The sequence below is a fragment of the Lactuca virosa genome, chromosome 1 (assembly GCF_052849685.1).
Source record: "Lactuca virosa cultivar CGN04683 chromosome 1, Lactuca_virosa_CGN04683_v6, whole genome shotgun sequence".
NCBI classification, from domain to species: Eukaryota; Viridiplantae; Streptophyta; class Magnoliopsida; order Asterales; family Asteraceae; genus Lactuca; species Lactuca virosa.
This window is the reverse complement of record NC_136426.1, coordinates 66,615,850-66,635,471: the sequence shown is the minus strand read 5'-3', so window position 1 is coordinate 66,635,471 and position 19,622 is coordinate 66,615,850. Positions and strand designations below refer to the sequence as shown.

Here is a 19,622-nt window from a genome sequence, read left to right as displayed (position 1 = left end):
AAACAACCCATTGTTGGTTTTATTCATGGTTCTAAAAAACGCGCAGGCGCGTCATGGCGCAAGGCGTGGTGTAGCCGTTACGAAAACGTCCAATGCGGGTTTGTTAAGTGTGTCGCCCAAATAACGTGTCAAGGCGCGTCTTATCACGATATGGTGCGAGTTTTTTTTTAATTTTTTTTATCGGGCCTAAAATAATTGAGTTTTTGTTAACTTTTTATATTAAATATTAATATAACACTTCTAAAAACTTGATATACTTGATAAAAATCATGAATTATATGATTTATCTATTTTAATATATATATATATATATATATATATATATATATATATATATATATATAAAATAGTCACGCCTTGAAAAACGTCATGACTCGCCAAGGCTTGTCATGACTTCACTTTTACCTTGCCGCCAAGCTACATCTCGCGTTATTTAGAACATTGATTTTAATCATCTCGATTAAAGATTTTTTTTCGCAATTTCTAAGTCTTTGATAAAAAACTTAGTTTATAAAAAGTCGTTTACTTTAACAATTTCTTTTTTAGAGTAGCAAATAACAATGATTTCATTAACATAGACCAAAAAGCAAGATCTCTCTTAAATGTAAATAAAGAGTAATCAAATTTTCTTTACTCAAGGCCTTATCAGTTTTAGTATACACTAAGGTGTTATTTGTTTTTTCTGAGGCAAAATGTCTGCAGTCTGCGGACCACGTCTGTAGACCTCTGCAGTAAAAGAGGTGGACCAAACGTCTACAGTCTGAAAAAAGAAGACTGTTTGTTTTTTTAACATCTGCGGGCTACTAAAATAAATTGAAATCTCAATAAACTGATTTTTTTAAACTTCAAAGTGATTTTTTAATATTTTTATGACTTTGTTATAAATAATTAACAAATCTAGATCAACTTTTATGTATTATTTTATAAAAAATAAAAATAAAAATGGTATGAATTAACGTATATATTTGATAAAAACCAACAACTTTGGTTGCAAAGTTATAACTAAACATTATAATTAGTGATCAAAGAATTTGATACATAAATGGATGGAAATAAACTTCGATTTTTTCAATTAAATCCATTAAAAACGTACCATAAATATTTTCTCGAGAAATTGACGATACTGTATTAAATAATGTTTTATAAAATTTGGCAAAAAAATATAAGAATATATTATGATTTTTTTTTCATATTTATATAAACAACTTCAACGACTATTATTGTAATAAATCTTTATTTATAAATTTGTCAAAAATATCATGTCTGTATCGTTGAACGTTTTTTTTTTTTAAGTTTTGTAATTTTTTTTTTCAAATTGTTTATCGTTAATAAAGATGGAAAAAATATAAATTAAAAAAAAAACTTAAAAAAAATAAAGATATATATGTTTTTTTAGGCTTGAAGATGTCTGAAGATGTTAGAAGACTTTGGTCCACATCTGCGCCAAGAAGAGGGAGCGCAGACATTTTTAGGTCTGCAGTCTTCAAAAAAACAAACAGTCTGCAAACGCTAATGTCTGCGCGTGGTCTGCGCGGCGCAGACAGAAGAGGTCACGCAGATCTGCAGACAAAAAACAAACACTACCTAACTCTTCATTTCACTTTTTATGGGCTTGTTTAAGTCCGTGAAATTTTTTTTCAATTTACCAACTCTATAAGAAGTGTAATGAAAAATCACTTTTGTATAATTTAGTCAAGTTTTGTATATGATTTACGAGTAAAGTCATCCAAGATGTTCATAACCTATCATTTTGACTTGGTATCGCAGGTTAATATTTTTTGTGTACATGATTCATCATTAAACTTTGTATACATGATTTATTATTAAACTATGTCCCAGTTATTTATTCCGAACAACACTATTCACTCCCACCACCACCGTTTACCTTCCACCGCTACCAACACCTATAGCAACAAACATTCCTTCTATCACCACTCATCTTTACCATTTACTACCACCACCACCAAAAGAGGGAAACGGAGTAGGGTGAATTTCACAAAGTAGTAGGAGAGGGAAGGTAATAGGGAAATGTATAAGAAGAGGCGAGAGAGATGCCAATGATTAAAGGGTGTGTAGAATAGAGGTGATAAACCTGACATTCGTATCGTGTTTATAGATGACACGACACAACATGACAATTTTTATATAACATGAACACGACATAACTTGATATCGTGTTTTATTTTACTATAACAAAAACGATCCAAACTAAAAAGGGGAAAAAACAACACAACAAACATGTAAAATAAAAAATAAAATAAATATTTAGCTTATTCAATTCATCATTAATCTTACAAAACATTAAAAATAAAAAATAAAATAAAATAAAAACACAACAAACTCCTGTTAATATCATGTCAAATCTAGAACACGAACATGACTAGACACAATATCGTGTTTTTTTTCACTTGACACGAACACGAATTTGGATTTCAGTTGTCATAATTTTCATTTCGTGACTTTTCATGGATTGTCACCCCTAATTCATGCGAACGTTTTCACCGGAGATCGAGAAGGAAAATACTGCACTTTTAAATGTTTTTAAAAAATAAACAAGTAAATTGTTGGTTTCTTTCTTCTTTGGAATTGTTTGGGCCGGAGAACCCAATAAAAAGTTTGATGACAACCGGAAAAATTGAAGGCGGCTTAATGTATATTAAAATTAGTTTAATAGTAAATCATATATGAAAATATAAGTTTAATAGAATTTTTTTGAAGAGAAGATAGATATGGAACCGATTAAAAGAATATTTTTTAAACAATAAATATAAATTTAATAGTAAACTAGAAATGAGGCCCGTGCGTTGCACGGGTCGGTTTTTGTTGTTGATGTTTGGCAGGTCACGAAAGTAGGATGCTATAATGTCATTCAAATACTAAGCAACTATATAGATTGAATAGAGTATAATATCAAATACATGGAAATATGAAAAGATGCAACAAATAGCAATGTACTTTGTTTGTTGGTAAAAAAATGAATTACAAAAAAAAAAACAAAAAAAAAGATGTAAATTCAAAGCGCATTGCTATTTAGTGCACTTAAAATGAAAAAATGGAAATTACACATAATGGCAATAAAACCATTACTGCTGAAATTGGAAGAACCTAAAGAACTGTAGCCTCCACATCCTTTGCCTCTCAAATTCCAGCTGCAAGTGTAAAAAATGTCTACATATATGTTTATATAAGCACAACTTGTGGGCATTATAGATATACACAATCAATAACATCAGAAACTTAAAAAAGTGCATCATAATGCAAAAGAAAAACGAAAAAAAAATAGAAATAATAGCCAAGCCATTTTGTTCTGTTGTTCTATTAAAATACAGAAAAAAACCATTATATAAATTTAGCCACTTGAAATATTTCTTTTTTAGATTTTCATCATAATACTTTGGTGGATAAATCATCAAAAACTAATAGTTTAATGACTAAATCAATAAAAAAATGTTAGTGTAGTGGCTTAATTAGTAAATAAAATTTTTAGACGATAAAAAAAACATAATGATAAAAAGATTTTCTCGTATATCCTCCTGTGTCGCATCTTGAATGTTTACTTTTATATGTTTCAAACATCTTTAATCTTTTGTTTATCTTCAACATCTTCGTATTTTTATGCATTTTAATAAATTTGAATCATTTGAAATCTTTTACGAATCTTAAACATCTCTATAGTTTTACATACCTTGAACATCTTGGGACTTTTACACTCCTCATTGGTTTCATATAGTAAAGCATTTACAATATGTTTTTCTTTGCATTCTAGATATCATTGAAATTCTGAATATATCAAGCATATAAAGCATTTAAAATATTTAAAATATTTATTTGCATTTTATTTGTCTTTAAGATCTTGATTGTTCGTCAAGATCTTTAAGACCGTGACAGTTCTTCAAGATCTTAAATATTTTTCAACATTTTAAACAGTTTATAGTTTTTCTTTCTTAAATCTTTAAACAAAACATCACGCATCACATACTAATTTGGTTACGAAATTATTATGTAGATTTTTTACTAAAATCTACAAATGAAGATATATATATATATATATATATATATATATATATATATATATATATATATATATATATAACAATGAGAAAGTAAAAGCACAAAGTATATAAGATAAAAATACAATAAAATCAATAAAGTATGTACCTGTTAGGCCATTTCATCAAATCATCTTCAGTGGGCTTAAGTAACAAATCAACAGAAACTCCATTAATGGGTTTGGATTGAAGAAGATGGGAATTGTTCTCCTTGGTCCATACTCTGTTTCTAGCAAATCCATGGGATTTAAGAGGGCTAAGATTTGGAAACTGTATTCCACAAAACATATTGAATTGTCCCACATGACTCAGATTTATGAAAGATGAAGAAATTATATTTTTAGACATGTTTTTCTCTATTTCGTAACTTCATAAACCATTATATATTAAATATAGTGAGAAGAAACTATTATTAAAAAAATGATCTAGTTTTTTGAATAAAATGCTTTAGGAGGTTGCAAACATTTGATTATACTTTGAGTAGCTTCTAACTTGTTCAACCTATTAGATCCACTTTATTATTTTGAACATAGAGAATCCCCAAAATGAAAAAGCGGTAAACATAGTTTGGCAATTGAATTACTCTATCCCTCTATTCAGAATCAGTTTGACCACAAAATCAACTAATAACTCCCAATTTCGTTATAACTATCAATTCTGAAGTAAAAAGAAAGATAAAACCCAAGAAACGTAAAAGAATTATAGCCTTTGATGAGGAAAGACCTGATCATCTTCATATGTTAAAAAACAGAATATTACCTTCTCAAGTGTCAAAAACATTATGACATTCCACGATTATAGCCGACCAATATTTGAGAGGAATCTTTTATAGAATGCTAGGCTTTCTGGTCATCAATCAGATATTAAATGATGATAATGATATTATAAAAGAATCAAATCAGGAAACCAGTAATAATCAAATAAGTTAACTCTTAAGGTTTTAACCATACAATCGACAGTGCTTTTGTACATCAGAAATACAGTAACCATAAACAAATTGAGTTTATTATAATTAAGTATCCAAATGAACAACAACTTACATTTCTTGAACCGAGAGGTTGTTGTTATTTCAATTTTCGATTATTTGACAAGGAATAAATACTACAGGGTTGCCCAAAAGGTTGTACCTTTAAATTAATTATGCCAATGGCTCTGTAATAGATACAAAAGACAAAATTAACTCCTTGAAGCGTCATCCAATTAACCTGCACATGGAAAAGAAATCATACCCATATCAGACCATAAGATCAATTGGAAATGTTTGAGGAGATGACATCACTCAAAATCACATATTCTACTCACATTCATTCAAAATTGATACAAGCTTGAAAACACAATTAATCCCAGATGTGGAACAATATCTTCAAACCAAAAAAAAAAACTGCTAAAAGAAGATTATTAAAGATTACCTTCAGCTGATGTTTAATGTTTTCTAAAAACCCATCAGATTTCCTCTTTCCAGACACCACCAGCCCAGGAAGCAACCCAACACCCAAAACGACCCAAAAAAGGTAATAAAAACTGCAAAATATAAAAACAGAATGTAGAAAGCACAATAACAATAATAACAACAAATAAAAACGAAAACAAAGCGAAACATGAAGTAAAAAAATATACCATAAGAAACACATGACCTACAAAATAGAAACAACAAAATGTAATAAAAACACAAAATACATGATAATTGAAGACCAAAAGAAACAAATAAGTACGTCATAATGTATCAATAATGATTCAATAATCTCATTGAACTAATTAAACATCAACATCACTTCATTTAATAATTACAAAATGAAACAAATTTATGTATCAGGTCCCCTGTTCTCGCTCTCAATCAACATAACTTCAAGAACTTCAGTTCATGTTTTAATCTAACAATTCCCATTGGCCATTTGAAAAAAAACTAAAGCAAGAGATATGGAACTATCTTGAGCAGATTTTTATATGCACAGAAGAAAGAAGAATAGAGGGAGAAAACTTACCTGACAGCTGAATTTAGAGAATTGTTATATCTGCAAAGTTTACGAAATTAGCCCCTTACGCCTTCTGTCGGACCTGCGACAACCATCCCCGTTTTTAATCTTGTAGCGGTGTTACATATATAATCGAAGATTCAGGCTTCCAAATACAAAAACGAACAATTAAGTCGCAGAAGATATCACCCCAAAAAATTTGGAACAATCGGAAGATATTAGATAAGAAGGAAGCCCTAAAATTAAGACCGATGAAGTGGTTTGGTGTACTCCGATTCTACGAAAAACCATTTTCTGTTGGTTTCAGTATTAAGAGCGATGAAGTGGTTTGGTGTACTCCGATTCTAGGAAAAACATTTTTTTGTTGGTTCCAAGAACTGAAATAAGAGAAGTGTGCGTTTTTTTTCATGTTTTCCACCCATCGGGGCCACATCAATCGCCGATCGCACCATCTCCAACAATCCACGCCGTTGGAAAAGCAAATGTTGTTGCCTGGTTTAGCAGATGGTAAAGTGAATAGACGAAACATTAACATATGAAGATGAAAGGACGATGAATTAGAGAAACAAATCGACCAAAAAAAAAACAGATCGACCTAAAAAAAACCAACACTCATTAAAACGAAAAATTACATATGTCGTCGCTATCTTGCTAGGTCGGAGTGGAGGCTGTGTTGTTGCAATGGTGAATAGAAGTCGATGACAGTCGGTGAGTAGTAGCTGAAGACTTCCCGAGGATAGACCACCAAATCAAAGGAAGATGATGATCGATGGCGACGTAAGGGTAAAGGGATAATGTTCATCGTGAGGAGAAATGGAGAACATCTTGGCTAACAAAAGCGGTGGAGGAAGTAGATTCAAAACACGTGTAACGCTGATTGGCAGCAGTGGATGGTAGGAGCAGGTAACAACACTTATCAACTATCAAACATGCAACAAACCAAGAAAAGCAAAAGATCGAATTCCTTACCATGTAGAGAGTCCGGTAGGAGCGATGATCTTCATCAAGCCCTAATCGCAGGTCCAGATGAGGCGGCTGATGGTGGTGGCGATCGAGGTAAAAAAATACGACAGCGGTGGCGCCGCAGGTGGGGGGAAGGTAAGCAGAACCGGTCGGGGAAGGCGAGAAAAGTTATAAACAAATACGAAATTAACATAAGTTTGAATTAGTTATAGTCCGTTCTGAACTGACCCGAGTTTGGTTTAGACCAACACCGCTCAAGTCCACCAGATTATCTGCTTTGTGTAAAAGATGCATTTTTGTACTTTCCTCCTGCACCTGTAGTTACATATTCAGAAAAAGGTACATATCTGATAATATCAATTTCATGCTCACTTTGTTTTAGAGATTTCTTTTTTTATTTTTTCTTTTATGGGAAGACACCACAAACAAAGAAACTTTGGATGTTAAAGACTTCGTACCTTCAAATAACAAAAGGAAACAGGTTCATGTCAACTGAGCTGCTGCTATTTCCTAAACCTAAAACAAACCACAGGTAAATAAAAGTAATTCAGTTATCAGTTCCAATAGATTGATAACAAAAACAAATGCAAGATTTTACTTTGAAAAATCTTATCCAATTATGCAAATGTAAATGGATATTTGCATTTCCAGAGAATGGAAGCACATCCCAAGGATTCTGTAAATATAAAAAAACAATAAGATTGGAAAATTTTATAAAATTAAGAATCAATTAATTATTTTGAGGGAACTTACATCGGGTAAAGAAAGGCCATATCTTTGCATAAGTGCTGTGTTCCTCTGGCCACTCATGTAATTCACTGTCATCTGAAAAAAATAAAAATAAAGGTTAAAATTTTTATAGTAATGTAATTTCATTTCTTAAGATTATAGGATAATTAGCATTTAATAAGTAACATTCATCATGATTTTTACCTCTTCCCCTTTTTTAATCCTTTGTCAAGCATTTGTCATCACCTCAAACATTCAGTCTCTGAATCTCCAATGGAAAAAGAAATTTGGGTTGCAAGAATGGTTCAACATATCTGTGAAAAAAGGCCATAGTTATGAGATTCTATATTGAAGTAAAGGGTAAAAAAGGAATAAGAATAAAAAGCGTATACCTGCATAGGGAGCAAACATATTTGCATCTTGAACTAATGAACCAATTCTTATTCTGAAATGAATGTCTTGTTTGTGCCATACTAACTACCCAAACAAATCTTGCTGGATATCAGGCAAGTCATTTTACTTTCAAGAGCATATTAGAGTGCTAACAACATATACATATTAAACATACAGTAATTTGCATACCACCAGTTCACGATGAGAACATCAAACCCATACCGATTTCTACCAAGATGAAACGTCATAAACAAAAAGAACACTGATTCTTCTTCTTCTTTGTGAAGAGCCAAATGAAACAAACCCAAACAGCTCCATGTTTCACACTTTCACTTGATTTTTTTTTCACACTTACACAACAGTTGAATACCATTATTCAACTATTGAAAATAAAACTTGCAACCCGAAGATGATATTTTGCGTTTGGTTAAGCTGGGCATTTCTACAAACACATAGTGGGCATGGACACAAAGCTATACATGCACATGGAAAGTGGAAACAGCAAGGTGGTATGAAGAATAGGAAAAGTAATCGATTCTATTGTGAATATATACCAAAATACACACATATATACCAACATAAACACACATATAAAAAATCAAACCTTCATTTGTTTAGAAAAGTGAAGTAAAACGAACCTGAAATCAAATGTCGGTGTTGTACTTGTGGTAGTTGCAGAAGGAATTGTTAGTCCTTAGAGAAGGAGAAGGCAGGGGCGCTAGGTGTATGGTATATCCTTAAACTTGTAATTAAAAATGATTTCTTGGTCAGAAAAGAAAAAGAAAGAGAGAAAATGGAAGATAATTTTAACCAATCCGATTTCAGACCTTTCTATTAACTCTGAGCAGTTGTTTCATCGTGTAAGCAAACGAAAACAGAAAAACAGTTGAAGATAAACGAACCTGTAACTGGGGGGAGCGAAGGTCACCGATCGAAGGCTTCACATGGGAGTCGACGGCATACGGCGCCTCTTGAAAAGCCCTAAAAAAATCTTCTAACAATATCAAAATTGGAACTATAAAATGGTAAGCTGTGGAAGCATTACCTTCGAGTCCCGTCTCCGTCCCCGACTGTATCCATTCAGGTTGTTGGGTATGATCCGTCTGTCACCCGTTTTTCCCCCTGCTCCGTCCGTACAACTCCATTTTTTTTCAGGTCTTCGAGTTCCGATTTACAACAGCTGTCGATAATTCCAAAACCGAACCCCGCAGAGATGGAGGCTGTGGTAGAGGCTTATGTCGATCATGGCGGAGATAGAGGCGCTGGACCGGATGGTGGTGGCGATGAACATTAGCGGAGGAAGGAAGAGAGAGAAAGACAAGGTTTGGATAAGAAGCAGCGGAAGGAAGAACCTGGAAGGATCGACTAAGCGGATGTGGGGATAAAATGCCCTGTGGTTTGTGGGAAAATAGCAATCGGTGGAGAGGATAACGTACACGTGTGATAGTATAGGGACCGAAAACGTAATTCAAGGGACGAAAGTCGGACAAAATGTGTCGACTTAACTGTTCCTTTCCACAATTTTAATATATATATAATAATTATATAAATAAACTATTAAATATATACAAAATTAATATTTCATTACCATAAAAAAATATTTTCCTGTATTTTATAGTGGGACAAAAGATGAGTGTTAATGTTACTACATTTTGCCAAACCATCAAAAGCGATTAGTTGATTGCTTTTAAATTTTAATGCAACATAAATGATCATTTATTAAAGGGTAAATTACACCAATCGTCCCTCGTGTATATGCCAGAAAGCGTGTTTAGTCCCTATTTTCAAAAATTAACTCGGACCGTCCCTCGTGACGTTAAAAGTTGCACGTTTCATCCCTCGTTAGTTTAAATTTGCACGTTTAATCCCTTATGACACATAAAAAGATTAAAATGCTCTTTTCCTTTACCTTTTCATTTATTTTTAACATTTTTGACATTTTTAATTATTAAATTTTATTTTAATTATTTTTCTATTTTGTTGAAGACCTGACCACCATCACCACAGGTAGTCTACACCACCTCCGGAAATTATAGCATCATCACCACCCCTCACCGGAAAATAGAGCACCACTTCCACCCCTCACTTCATCACATCCACTCCTCCGTTCAAAGCAAGTGTTTCACTAAAAATAACTAGAAACTACCACCTTATTCACCGAACTAGTAACCTATACTTAAACCACCATTGAACCATCCACATTTACTGTTAACACCACCAGCAGCCTCCATCGGAAAATCCATCAGCAAATTAGGAAAGAATAATCAAGGCAAATCAGGAAGGAAGAATCAGGGCATGGCAATGTTTAATTCGAAATCAGGAAAGAATTTAGGGTTCTTAACCTGAAAGCAGACGGCGTCAGAGATGGAGGAGGAGATGAGTGACGGTGATGCAAATGTGATTACTGCGTGGAGTTTCTCTGGTAAGGCTTCGACGAGACCTTCTTTGTTGCCACCAACATCATCTTCTTCCCTATCGATATATGTATATTCCACCACCGTCTCAAACGAGTTTGAATAAAAGAACCATACGCCCCATTCTTCAATTTCAAATGACTCAATCTCGATTTTTGAAATGCCTCCATCCGTGTGAGATAAAGAACCGCGACATAGGGTGTCGGAATGGCCGTCTATGTAAGATTGGAGCTCTATTTGGGGATTTCATGTGTGATGGTACGAGAGAGAGGGAAAAAAGACGGAAATTAAGGTTGGTGGTTGTTAGAAGATTGACGGAGATGGAGTCGTCATTGCCACTTGTGTGCTCCCATCTACACTCCTCCTGGTGGGCGGCCAAGGTGAAAGGGGATGTCGGGAAACTGAAGGGAAAGAGTACGGTTGAACGTGTAATTGGGGGGGGGGGGGGGGGAGGGAGGGTATTTATTTTATTTTATTCTTTTTTCAATTTTAAAAAATGATAAACAAATAATAAAAATATAAAAAAGAAATTACTAAGGGTAAAATAGTCATTTTATGACTTCAGGGACTGCCCGAGTGAAAAAAACATAATACAGGGACGGTCCAGGTTAATTTTTGAAAATATGGACTAAACATGTTTTCTGACATATGCACGAGGGAGGTACGGTGTAATTTACCTTTTATTAAATTGTAAAAATATTTGAATCGCAACATGGTTTTGCAACTCTTAATCACATAATGATACATTGGAAAACGCGCCTTGAGATTTCGTTCTACCTTACCTTCCTTGAACTCTCCGTTTTTAGTTTGCCACTAAATATCATACAATCTTTGCCGTTAAAACAATTATTTTGCATGATCAACGGTTGGAAAGGTATCAAGTGACACCATTCATGATAGCATGAGTCAAATTCGACTGCTTGCATGTCAACACCTCCAAACCTAACACCTCCCAGCCTATCATATATAACATGATTTCACCCGCACCAACATATATCGCCACAAATCTCCAACGTTAACTGACCATTAAGAATAATTAAAATGGTTAGTTATTTATCATTCTTTTATTAGCAACAATACAATGATATTTCGAAACGTGTATATACAAAATGATTATGTTTTAAGATATGTATATAAAATGATTATCATGTCTATTTTATGTTTTAAGATATGTATATAAAATGTTTATCATATCTATTTTATGTTTTAAGATATTTATTTTGAATGGTTGCTACAAACAATTTATGCAATGATTGCTTGTATTTTCTTTCTACATCTATTATTAGTTACCAATTTATTGAGAAATTTAAATTGCTAGTTGATCATTACGTTTATTTAAATTGTTACTGACCAATATGTATTTTTTCATGTATGGAATTTTTGTTCTTCTGTGTTCAATAGAATTCTGCAATCGAAATCAAGGTGACCTTCCCAACACGGCTTTCATGCAAATTGATCTACTAGTAATTAATCTTGTTTTAGTAATTAACTTTTTTATTTGATTACAGAAAATTGCCGTTCAAAAATCTGAGAGAATTAAATCGATTGACTTGCATCCAACCGAACCATGGTAATGGATTTCTCTATTTATAATGTCTCATATATTCATTTTCTTAAATGGTTCGTATGTAAATATATTTAATAATTACGTCACTTTTTTTATCTAAAGGGTCTTGTTAGGTTTGCACTCTGGAAATGTTTCTATTTGGAACAATAACTCTCAAGTAAGCCATTATCGATTTATGTACTTGTTGTTTACATCACCGTTATCAAATGGGATTATAGATGTATGATAACAAAAAATAACGTATAAATATGTCCAAATATATATTCACGGGTAGCATCTTTTTTTGTAGGTAACAGAGAAGACTTTAGAAATCGGCAAATCACCTGGTACGCGGTTTTTGTTTTAAATGAATTTCATATGTTTGTCCTATAGTAAAAAAAATATGATAAATACATGATGTCTAATGTTCAAGCTTAATCATACTATTTTTTACTCAAATGACACTCTTATTTACTATCAATTTTTGATTGTGAAATATTGGTGGGTTCCTTTTTTATTACAAGTCTTTAGTGAAGTTGCTTGTATGTTGTGGAATCTAGTTATATTCACTTGTACTTTATGTATGTTTTGTAGTACGAACTGTAAAATTTATTGCGCACAAGGAATGGATTGTTGTTGGATCTGATGATGGGTTTCTTCGTGTGTACAACTATAACAATATGGAAAGTGTCGTAGAACTGAAGGCACACACAGACTTTATTAGGTCGGTGGTTGTGCATCCATCTCTTCCATGCATACTTTCTGCATCTGACGATAAGCTCATAAAGCTATGGGATTGGGAGAAAGGTTGGGAATGCACTAAGACATTTGAGGGGCATGGACATTATGTCATGCAAGTAGCATTTACCCCGAAGGATTCCAATATGTTCGCAAGTGCATCACTCGATTGTACCATTAAGGTAGTATTAGCTTTCATCGTGCATCTTGATAATGTATACATACAACTAAAGATTCATGATTAGATAATATGATTCTAATGCTTTTATATGTTTCTCTTTCAAGATGTGGAATCTTGAATCATCAAGTCCGCATTTGTCAATGGAAGGTCATTCGAAAGGTTTGAACTCTGTGGAATTTTTTGAAACTGATGAAAAACTCTACTTTATTACTGGGTCTGATGATTATACTGCAAAGGTATGTCTATACAAAATTTATATTTTTATGTGATCAAAAGTAAACCAACCTTATACTAATATATAAACACTATTTAGGTTTGGGACTATGAAACCAAGACTTGTATTCAAACTCTTGAAGGACACACAAACAATGTTACATCTACAATATGTGTGAAATCGGACGTTAATTTTATCATCACCGGTTCTGAAGACAAAAGTGTACATGCTTGGAATGCGATAACTTACAAGTTAGATCATGTGTTTACTTCTGAACTCGGGAGAGTTTGGACCATTGGATTCATAAAAGACTCATCTCAGTAAGTTTCTTGTATTTTACATTTGACTTTCGATTGATATGATTATAAAACGCACAATTATTTTTATGTTAATAGGATTATACTTGGTTGCGATGAAGGAGTGCTCGTTGGTCAAGTCATCACTGCTTGTTCTTGAGCAAATCACAATTCATCTGATATACGGGTGGAATATAATATATTAATAAAATGCACACCTTTGTTATCTAATATTATGTATTTTAATGTGTGATGTATGATATATCTCAATATTGTATCTGTATGGTATGATGTATGAAACTTGAAAATAAAATGTTCTATCATTGGTTAAGGCTTTAATATGATCTTCGTTGTCTATCTATCAAAATTTATCTATTTCATATATTCCTTTTTGTCTAATCATTGATCATATGGTTGAGATTCCAAATTGTCATTGGTTTGAATATTATGTTATTTCGTAATACCTTCTAAAGTCAAAATAAATGATTATTCATATTGATAGCATGTATTTACTTTTTGACACATTCAACCAAAAAGTCAATATTAAAAAATAATAAACTTACGAAATCATAATGGGCCAAACTACCCGTAAAAGAAAACATAAAACATGAAGGACTTTGTGCCTGTTTATTGGGATAAATCACGAGATTTTTTCGTATATGTTTAGGCCCTAAAGTTTATAGGCGACCAAAGTCACCAACTTAATGATTTGGGACTTGACCTGGAACAGATTAAAAATGTTGAGTAAATTACACGAATGGTCCCTATGGTTTAGGGTAATTTGCACGTTTGGTCCCTAACTTATTTTTTTAACTCGGAAGGTCCCTACTATTTGTTTTTGTTATGCGCTTGGTCCCTACTGTTTGTATTTGTTACGCGTTTGGTCCCTATCTTACCTAAAAAAAATTATTATTTAAATAGATAAAAAATGGTGAGATAGGTAAGGTAAGATGAGGGGGTGGTGTTGGGGTGTGTTTATTTAAATAAATTAAAAAATCAAAGGCAAAATAGTCTTTTTAGGTAAAATAATGACCAAGCACGTAACAAAAACAAACAGTAGGGACCTTCCGAGTTAAAAAAATAAGTTAGGGACCAAACGTGCAAATTACCCTAAACCATAGGGACCATTCATGTAATTTACTGAAAAATGTTTGTTTTTCATTCAAGGGAAAATGACTTAAAATGAAAATCAATAATTTGATATTTGCTTTTTAGGTCACATTAAGCTTTTAATTGTATTCGATAAGTAAACTTATTTTTTATTTTGGTTTTAAAATAACAATGATTATGATTTTTATCGATTAAAATGACAACAAACATCGTCATTACCCTTGCCACGTGTAACATCTGTTTTCTAGAATAGATCAAATGTGAGATTTTTGGGAAAAACCTTGTGTCGCGTCGTCATGGCATGCCAATTTCAAGAACGCGTGTTTTGATGGCCGCCACGATGTGGCAAAAGGAAGGCCACAACGTGGCAGCGACTGCAACCCAAGCCCATGATTTTTAGGATTTTCTTCATATTTAAACATCCAATCTCAAGGATTAGGTCATCTTCTTCAGCCTCCACCCCTCAGCACGAAACCCTAGCCTACATGCATGTTTGAGATCCTATCTTCTTGATTTAGAGCTTATTTTTTGGATTTTGGTGGAGCTGGAGGAATGAGTTGGTTTAGATACCCCATTCTCTTTTGATTTTTGAGCTATTTGAGGTATAAAATTCATACCTTGGAATTTCTTCTTATAGATTCAAGTTTGGGGTCATTTTTGGGTAGTTTTGGTCCCTTCCACTGATGCTCTTGGAGTTTGAGGAACCCCAAATCTTGTTATGGTCCTCTTGTGGTCTTTAAACTTCTGGTAATTGAGAAAGGAGTCTTAGTTAGAGTTACTTTGTGTCTATGTTCAAGATTTGGCCTCATTAAGGACTTATTGGATTTCGAAGTGTAGATCTTGCCTTGTGGTGGAGTCCTACTGGATAAAGTTGTAAACTTAATCCATTAAGTCATTGAAATGGACTAGATCTGAGATTATGGGTTTAGATATGTAAGGATTAAGCTGTTAATGAAGAATATGGCCTTCTGTCAGGGACCACGACGTGGCCAAGGGTTTGTCACGTCGTGGTAGAGTCTTGTATGTCGATTGTTTTGTCCTGACATGCCCACGACGTAGCCAAGAGGTCTCTATGTCATGGTGAGGGCTGACTTGATTGACCGTTGATCGTTGACTTTTGACCAGTTTGACTTTGGGTCAAACTTGAAGGATTTTGGTTATTAGTTAAGAATCTTCCTTTTATTCGATGATTGAACAGTTTTGAAGCATGTTCTACTGTTATGAATGAATATTTGTTTTACATGGTGAAACATCTGATATGTTTCATAATTATCCAAGACTTTCTACAAGTCAAGGGAGATCATTCCAGTATGATGTTAGACACATCAACATCATCACAATAATACTTCCATCAAAGCATCATGATCAGGCTGACTGGTTTATAGAGACTGTTCAGGTATGAGATATTTCAGTTTATATAAATTTTATTTATCCTTAAGAAAGAACCTCGAGGTATTATACTAGTTATAGAAATTATAACATCAAATGTTACTATCTGTTGAAACTCAACAAGAGAACAGGTTTTACTTGGGCGTAAGAGTATTAACAGTTATTAACAGAATTTAACAAAATTTCATTTACTATTTTCAATATTAAGTATGTAAAAATTAATACATTTTATTGTTTCTAAAACATTAATTTACTAAAGTTTAGGATCCAAGTAACGAAACAAGTGAATGGTATGTGACCCTTTATCCCATCCACTTAATCAAATCCGGTAGGTAGCGATTACCAATTTAATAAGATATGTAACTCCTAGATAATGTGATCCTAAACAATTGTTGTTATACTTGACATGTTTGATCTCATCTATGCCTTAGACCTCTTATGCTTAGGTTACCTTTATCACACAAGATTTCGATCAAGTATTTCTATTTGAAAGAACGTGTAGTATTGCAACAAACTAGTGACAAGGTGACCATTTCGTCACTAGAAACTACAAAACTACCCCAGACATCATTAGACAACCCTTGTGGTTAGGTGGCCTATCGCCCACTGAGACCATATAAATAAATTCTGAGTGTTCTTCAAAATGATGATAATGACTTTCATTTTTAAGAAAATGTTATATATATATATATATATATATATATATATGTGTGTGTGTGTGTGTGTATGTGTGTGTGTGTGTTTTACAAATATAGTTATAAAATACATGATATTATGAATATTGCATTCATCCAACAATTCATGTACCATTTTGTAAAAATCTTATCACTTTTTATATGGTTCTCTAGGTACCAAATAAAACTTTATTTTATTTACCATTAGTCGTGATCAATTATAAACTAAAATCCGATATTTTAAAGTCTAGTCGTAGAGAGGTTTTAAGAACCGGTAATATATAGTCTTTAATAAAATTTCATTTTATTCTTAAAACTTGAAGTTTTTGATGAGTTTTAAAATCACTATTTTAAATCTCATTTTAACAATCAAGATCTTATGACTTTATGAATTTGTAGAATAAACTCATTTTATTTTATAAACTCAATTTTATACATCTTATGAAAAAAACCAGATTTTGATAAACCAAAAAATTAGGTGATGATACTTATGTTTTAAATCTCATTTGGCGTGCATAAGACATAATATCAACATGTTGTGTTATGTTTAAAAACACTAATATCATATATTAAGTTTCGACGTAAAAATAACAACTTGTTTTATTATTTGTCGTTATAAAGTTTGTTTGTTTGAACGACTGCATTTTCATATATTCACATATTCTAGCGAATTGCTAGAATATAAAAAAAATGTTTCGAAAATTACAAAGGGGAATTAAGCCAAGCATTCCACATTACATCGGAATTGGAAGCTCGGTTTTTAAGCCAAGAAAACGAACTTAACACAATACTATCAAATAACGAGTTTTTCCTAATTTTACTTCCATCAAACAACGCCAAATTCATATACCTCCATAGCATCCAACAAGTAGCTAGCACAACCACTTCTAATCGTAGACGTTTTGATATCACCAACCTTTGATCATCCACACACGACATCCACTCAGTGATTGTCATATACATAGGGAAGATTATATCACACCATCTTGCAACCAAGGACCAAACCGTCACAGCTACTTCATAGAGAAAAAATAGATGTCCCGTCGATTCCACCCCAGCCCCACACAACGAACACAATATACTACTCAATTCCAACTTTTTTTTGATAAACTGAACTGAGTAGGCAGCCGATCTGTAACATCCCGAGTTCAGATATACCTCGTAACCCTTGGTCTTTTGAGTAATTGGCCATTTTAGTCCCTTTATGAGAAAAGGTGGTGAATGAGTACGCGGGACGTACGCGAGTGTACGCTCAACGTACTCATATGCGTGCATTTGACGCAGAAGCCACCTAGTACGCTGGGCGTACCAGAGGGTACGTTGGGCGTACTAGGCTCAAAGTGAAAACCCTAATTTAGGGTGAGACCCCTATTTAAAGGATATGATGGTCTCATTTGTAACATCCGGATTTCCAGGTATGCTATAAAGTTCATTTATCTTGAGTTTTATGGAGGGACTCGGCGAGTAGACGCTCAGACTCGCCGAGTAGGAGCGCACATTTCTTGTCTGATTTAATGAAGGACTCGACGAGTCGATGCGTGGACTCGGCGAGTCCGCGCTGTTAAGTGAAACCCTAATTCTCGGGGCCTGTGCCCTATTTAAAGGCCTTTATGGCCTCCATTTGCGGCCAATGCACCCCTGAGAAACCCTAGAGAGCAGAGAGAAAGCTGGTAGTGCAAGAGGAGGGCTAATTCATCATTCTAAGTATGATCTTGCAAGAAAGAAGGAAAGAGGACAAACAAGGAAGATTGAGGAGCTCAGATCTATCACCCATTTGATCAGAAGAGGCTGCTAGAGGTACTAATCTGTGCTCAATCTCGTGTATTTGGTGATCTACTTGAATCTAGGGTTTTCTTATGCCTTCTTTGGCTTGGATTCGAAGTATGTGAGGTCCCAAGGTGGAGTTCTTCTTAGATCTGGACCATAAGAGGTCCAGAGAGTCCTATCTACCTTGCTTTTTGCTACTCCATTAGAGATATGACCCTAGGATGCCATTCTAGAGGTTATTTCACCCAAAGGAGCTTATTGGACATTGCATGAGTGTAAAGGTCGGACCTTTACGTGATTATAGTGGTTGGGAAGGCCAGATCTATAGGTTAGAGAAGTCGATCTAACCTCAGAAGGTCATTTCAGTGTTGCCATGGATGCAACTCGCCGAGTCCATAATGGGACTCGACGAGTCGAATCGGGGTTGCCCCGCGATTCGTGACAGGTGTAACCCGTCGAGTGGGACAATGACTCGACGAGCCAAGAGAGGCTAGAAGGATTCAGAGAACCGGCATGGACTCGCCGATTCGCCCTTGTGCACTCGACGAGTCGGGTCAAAGTTTGACCGTTTGACTTTCGTTGACTTTAGGGTTCTGGTCAAGACTGATTCAAGAGAGTTCAGAGAGGGGTAGAATGGCCTTCTACCCTATCTGTAGAGATGAGATTATGAGAGAATATTGATTGGGAATGTTATTTGAATAATATGAGGAGGCTAGGTCGGGACGTTGAGCACGAGAGTTATCCGACTTCATTGAGGTGAGTCTTCTCACTATACTGTACCTGGAAGGGTACCTATGTGTGACCGGAAGGTCTTTTATGCTATGAGATGTATGTGCTATGTGCGGTTATGTGATATGTATGTGCTATGTATGTTATGTATGGTATGGACCGGAAGGTCAAGATGACATGGACCGGAAGGTCACGAGGTTACGGACCGGAAGGTCGATATGGGTAGGACCGGAAGGTCTACCGGGATTCGGGACGGAAGTCCCCTGAGACACATGGATCGGAAGATCCTACAGAGTTATGGCTTGGAAAGGCGTATGTGTTGTATGTGGTATCTTGGGGAATTCACTAAGCATTTATGCTTACAGTTGTTATGTTATGTGTTTCAGGTACTAGCGAGGATCGCGGGAAGGCGCCGGCATGATCTGTACACACTTATGGAGTTTATGTTATTGAGATT

At 34.1% G+C, this 19,622-nt stretch overlaps 2 protein-coding genes across 13 annotated transcripts; one reads left to right on the top strand and one right to left on the bottom strand.

Annotated features, from left to right (window-relative positions):
• Nucleotides 1-2,868: 2,868 nt before the first annotated feature.
• Nucleotides 2,869-9,482, bottom strand: LOC145143698 (uncharacterized). Of its 12 annotated transcripts, none has more exons than XM_079074821.1 (16): nucleotides 9,153-9,482; nucleotides 9,010-9,088; nucleotides 8,746-8,849; nucleotides 8,107-8,580; nucleotides 7,919-8,028; nucleotides 7,739-7,810; nucleotides 7,584-7,661; nucleotides 7,444-7,501; nucleotides 7,214-7,300; nucleotides 6,992-7,057; nucleotides 6,032-6,104; nucleotides 5,667-5,683; nucleotides 5,459-5,570; nucleotides 5,177-5,254; nucleotides 4,159-4,319; nucleotides 2,869-3,149 (listed from the first exon to the last, which is right to left on the bottom strand). In XM_079074821.1, exons 12-16 carry the CDS (start codon nucleotides 5,678-5,680, stop codon nucleotides 3,014-3,016), a joined length of 501 nt encoding a protein of 166 aa, XP_078930947.1. In that variant the 5' UTR covers nucleotides 5,681-5,683; nucleotides 6,032-6,104; nucleotides 6,992-7,057; nucleotides 7,214-7,300; nucleotides 7,444-7,501; nucleotides 7,584-7,661; nucleotides 7,739-7,810; nucleotides 7,919-8,028; nucleotides 8,107-8,580; nucleotides 8,746-8,849; nucleotides 9,010-9,088; nucleotides 9,153-9,482; the 3' UTR covers nucleotides 2,869-3,013. The 12 variants fall into 12 exon arrangements, 7 of the variants coding, with proteins under 7 accessions (XP_078930947.1, XP_078930948.1, XP_078930946.1 ...); XM_079074822.1 differs by having other exon boundaries at nucleotides 8,107-8,209; XR_013724816.1 differs by lacking the exon at nucleotides 5,667-5,683 and adding an exon at nucleotides 4,809-4,894 and having other exon boundaries at nucleotides 4,159-4,278; nucleotides 8,107-8,849.
• A 2,036-nt stretch (nucleotides 9,483-11,518) lies between these two features.
• On the top strand, nucleotides 11,519-13,835 carry LOC145104979 (coatomer subunit beta'-1-like). The gene is made up of 9 exons (XM_079042129.1): nucleotides 11,519-11,565; nucleotides 11,923-11,943; nucleotides 12,030-12,091; nucleotides 12,191-12,245; nucleotides 12,378-12,414; nucleotides 12,662-12,987; nucleotides 13,091-13,222; nucleotides 13,300-13,520; nucleotides 13,596-13,835. The coding sequence occupies exons 1-9, from the start codon at nucleotides 11,563-11,565 to the stop codon at nucleotides 13,654-13,656; spliced, it is 918 nt and encodes a 305-aa protein (XP_078898255.1). The 5' UTR covers nucleotides 11,519-11,562; the 3' UTR covers nucleotides 13,657-13,835.
• Nucleotides 13,836-19,622: the final 5,787 nt, after the last annotated feature.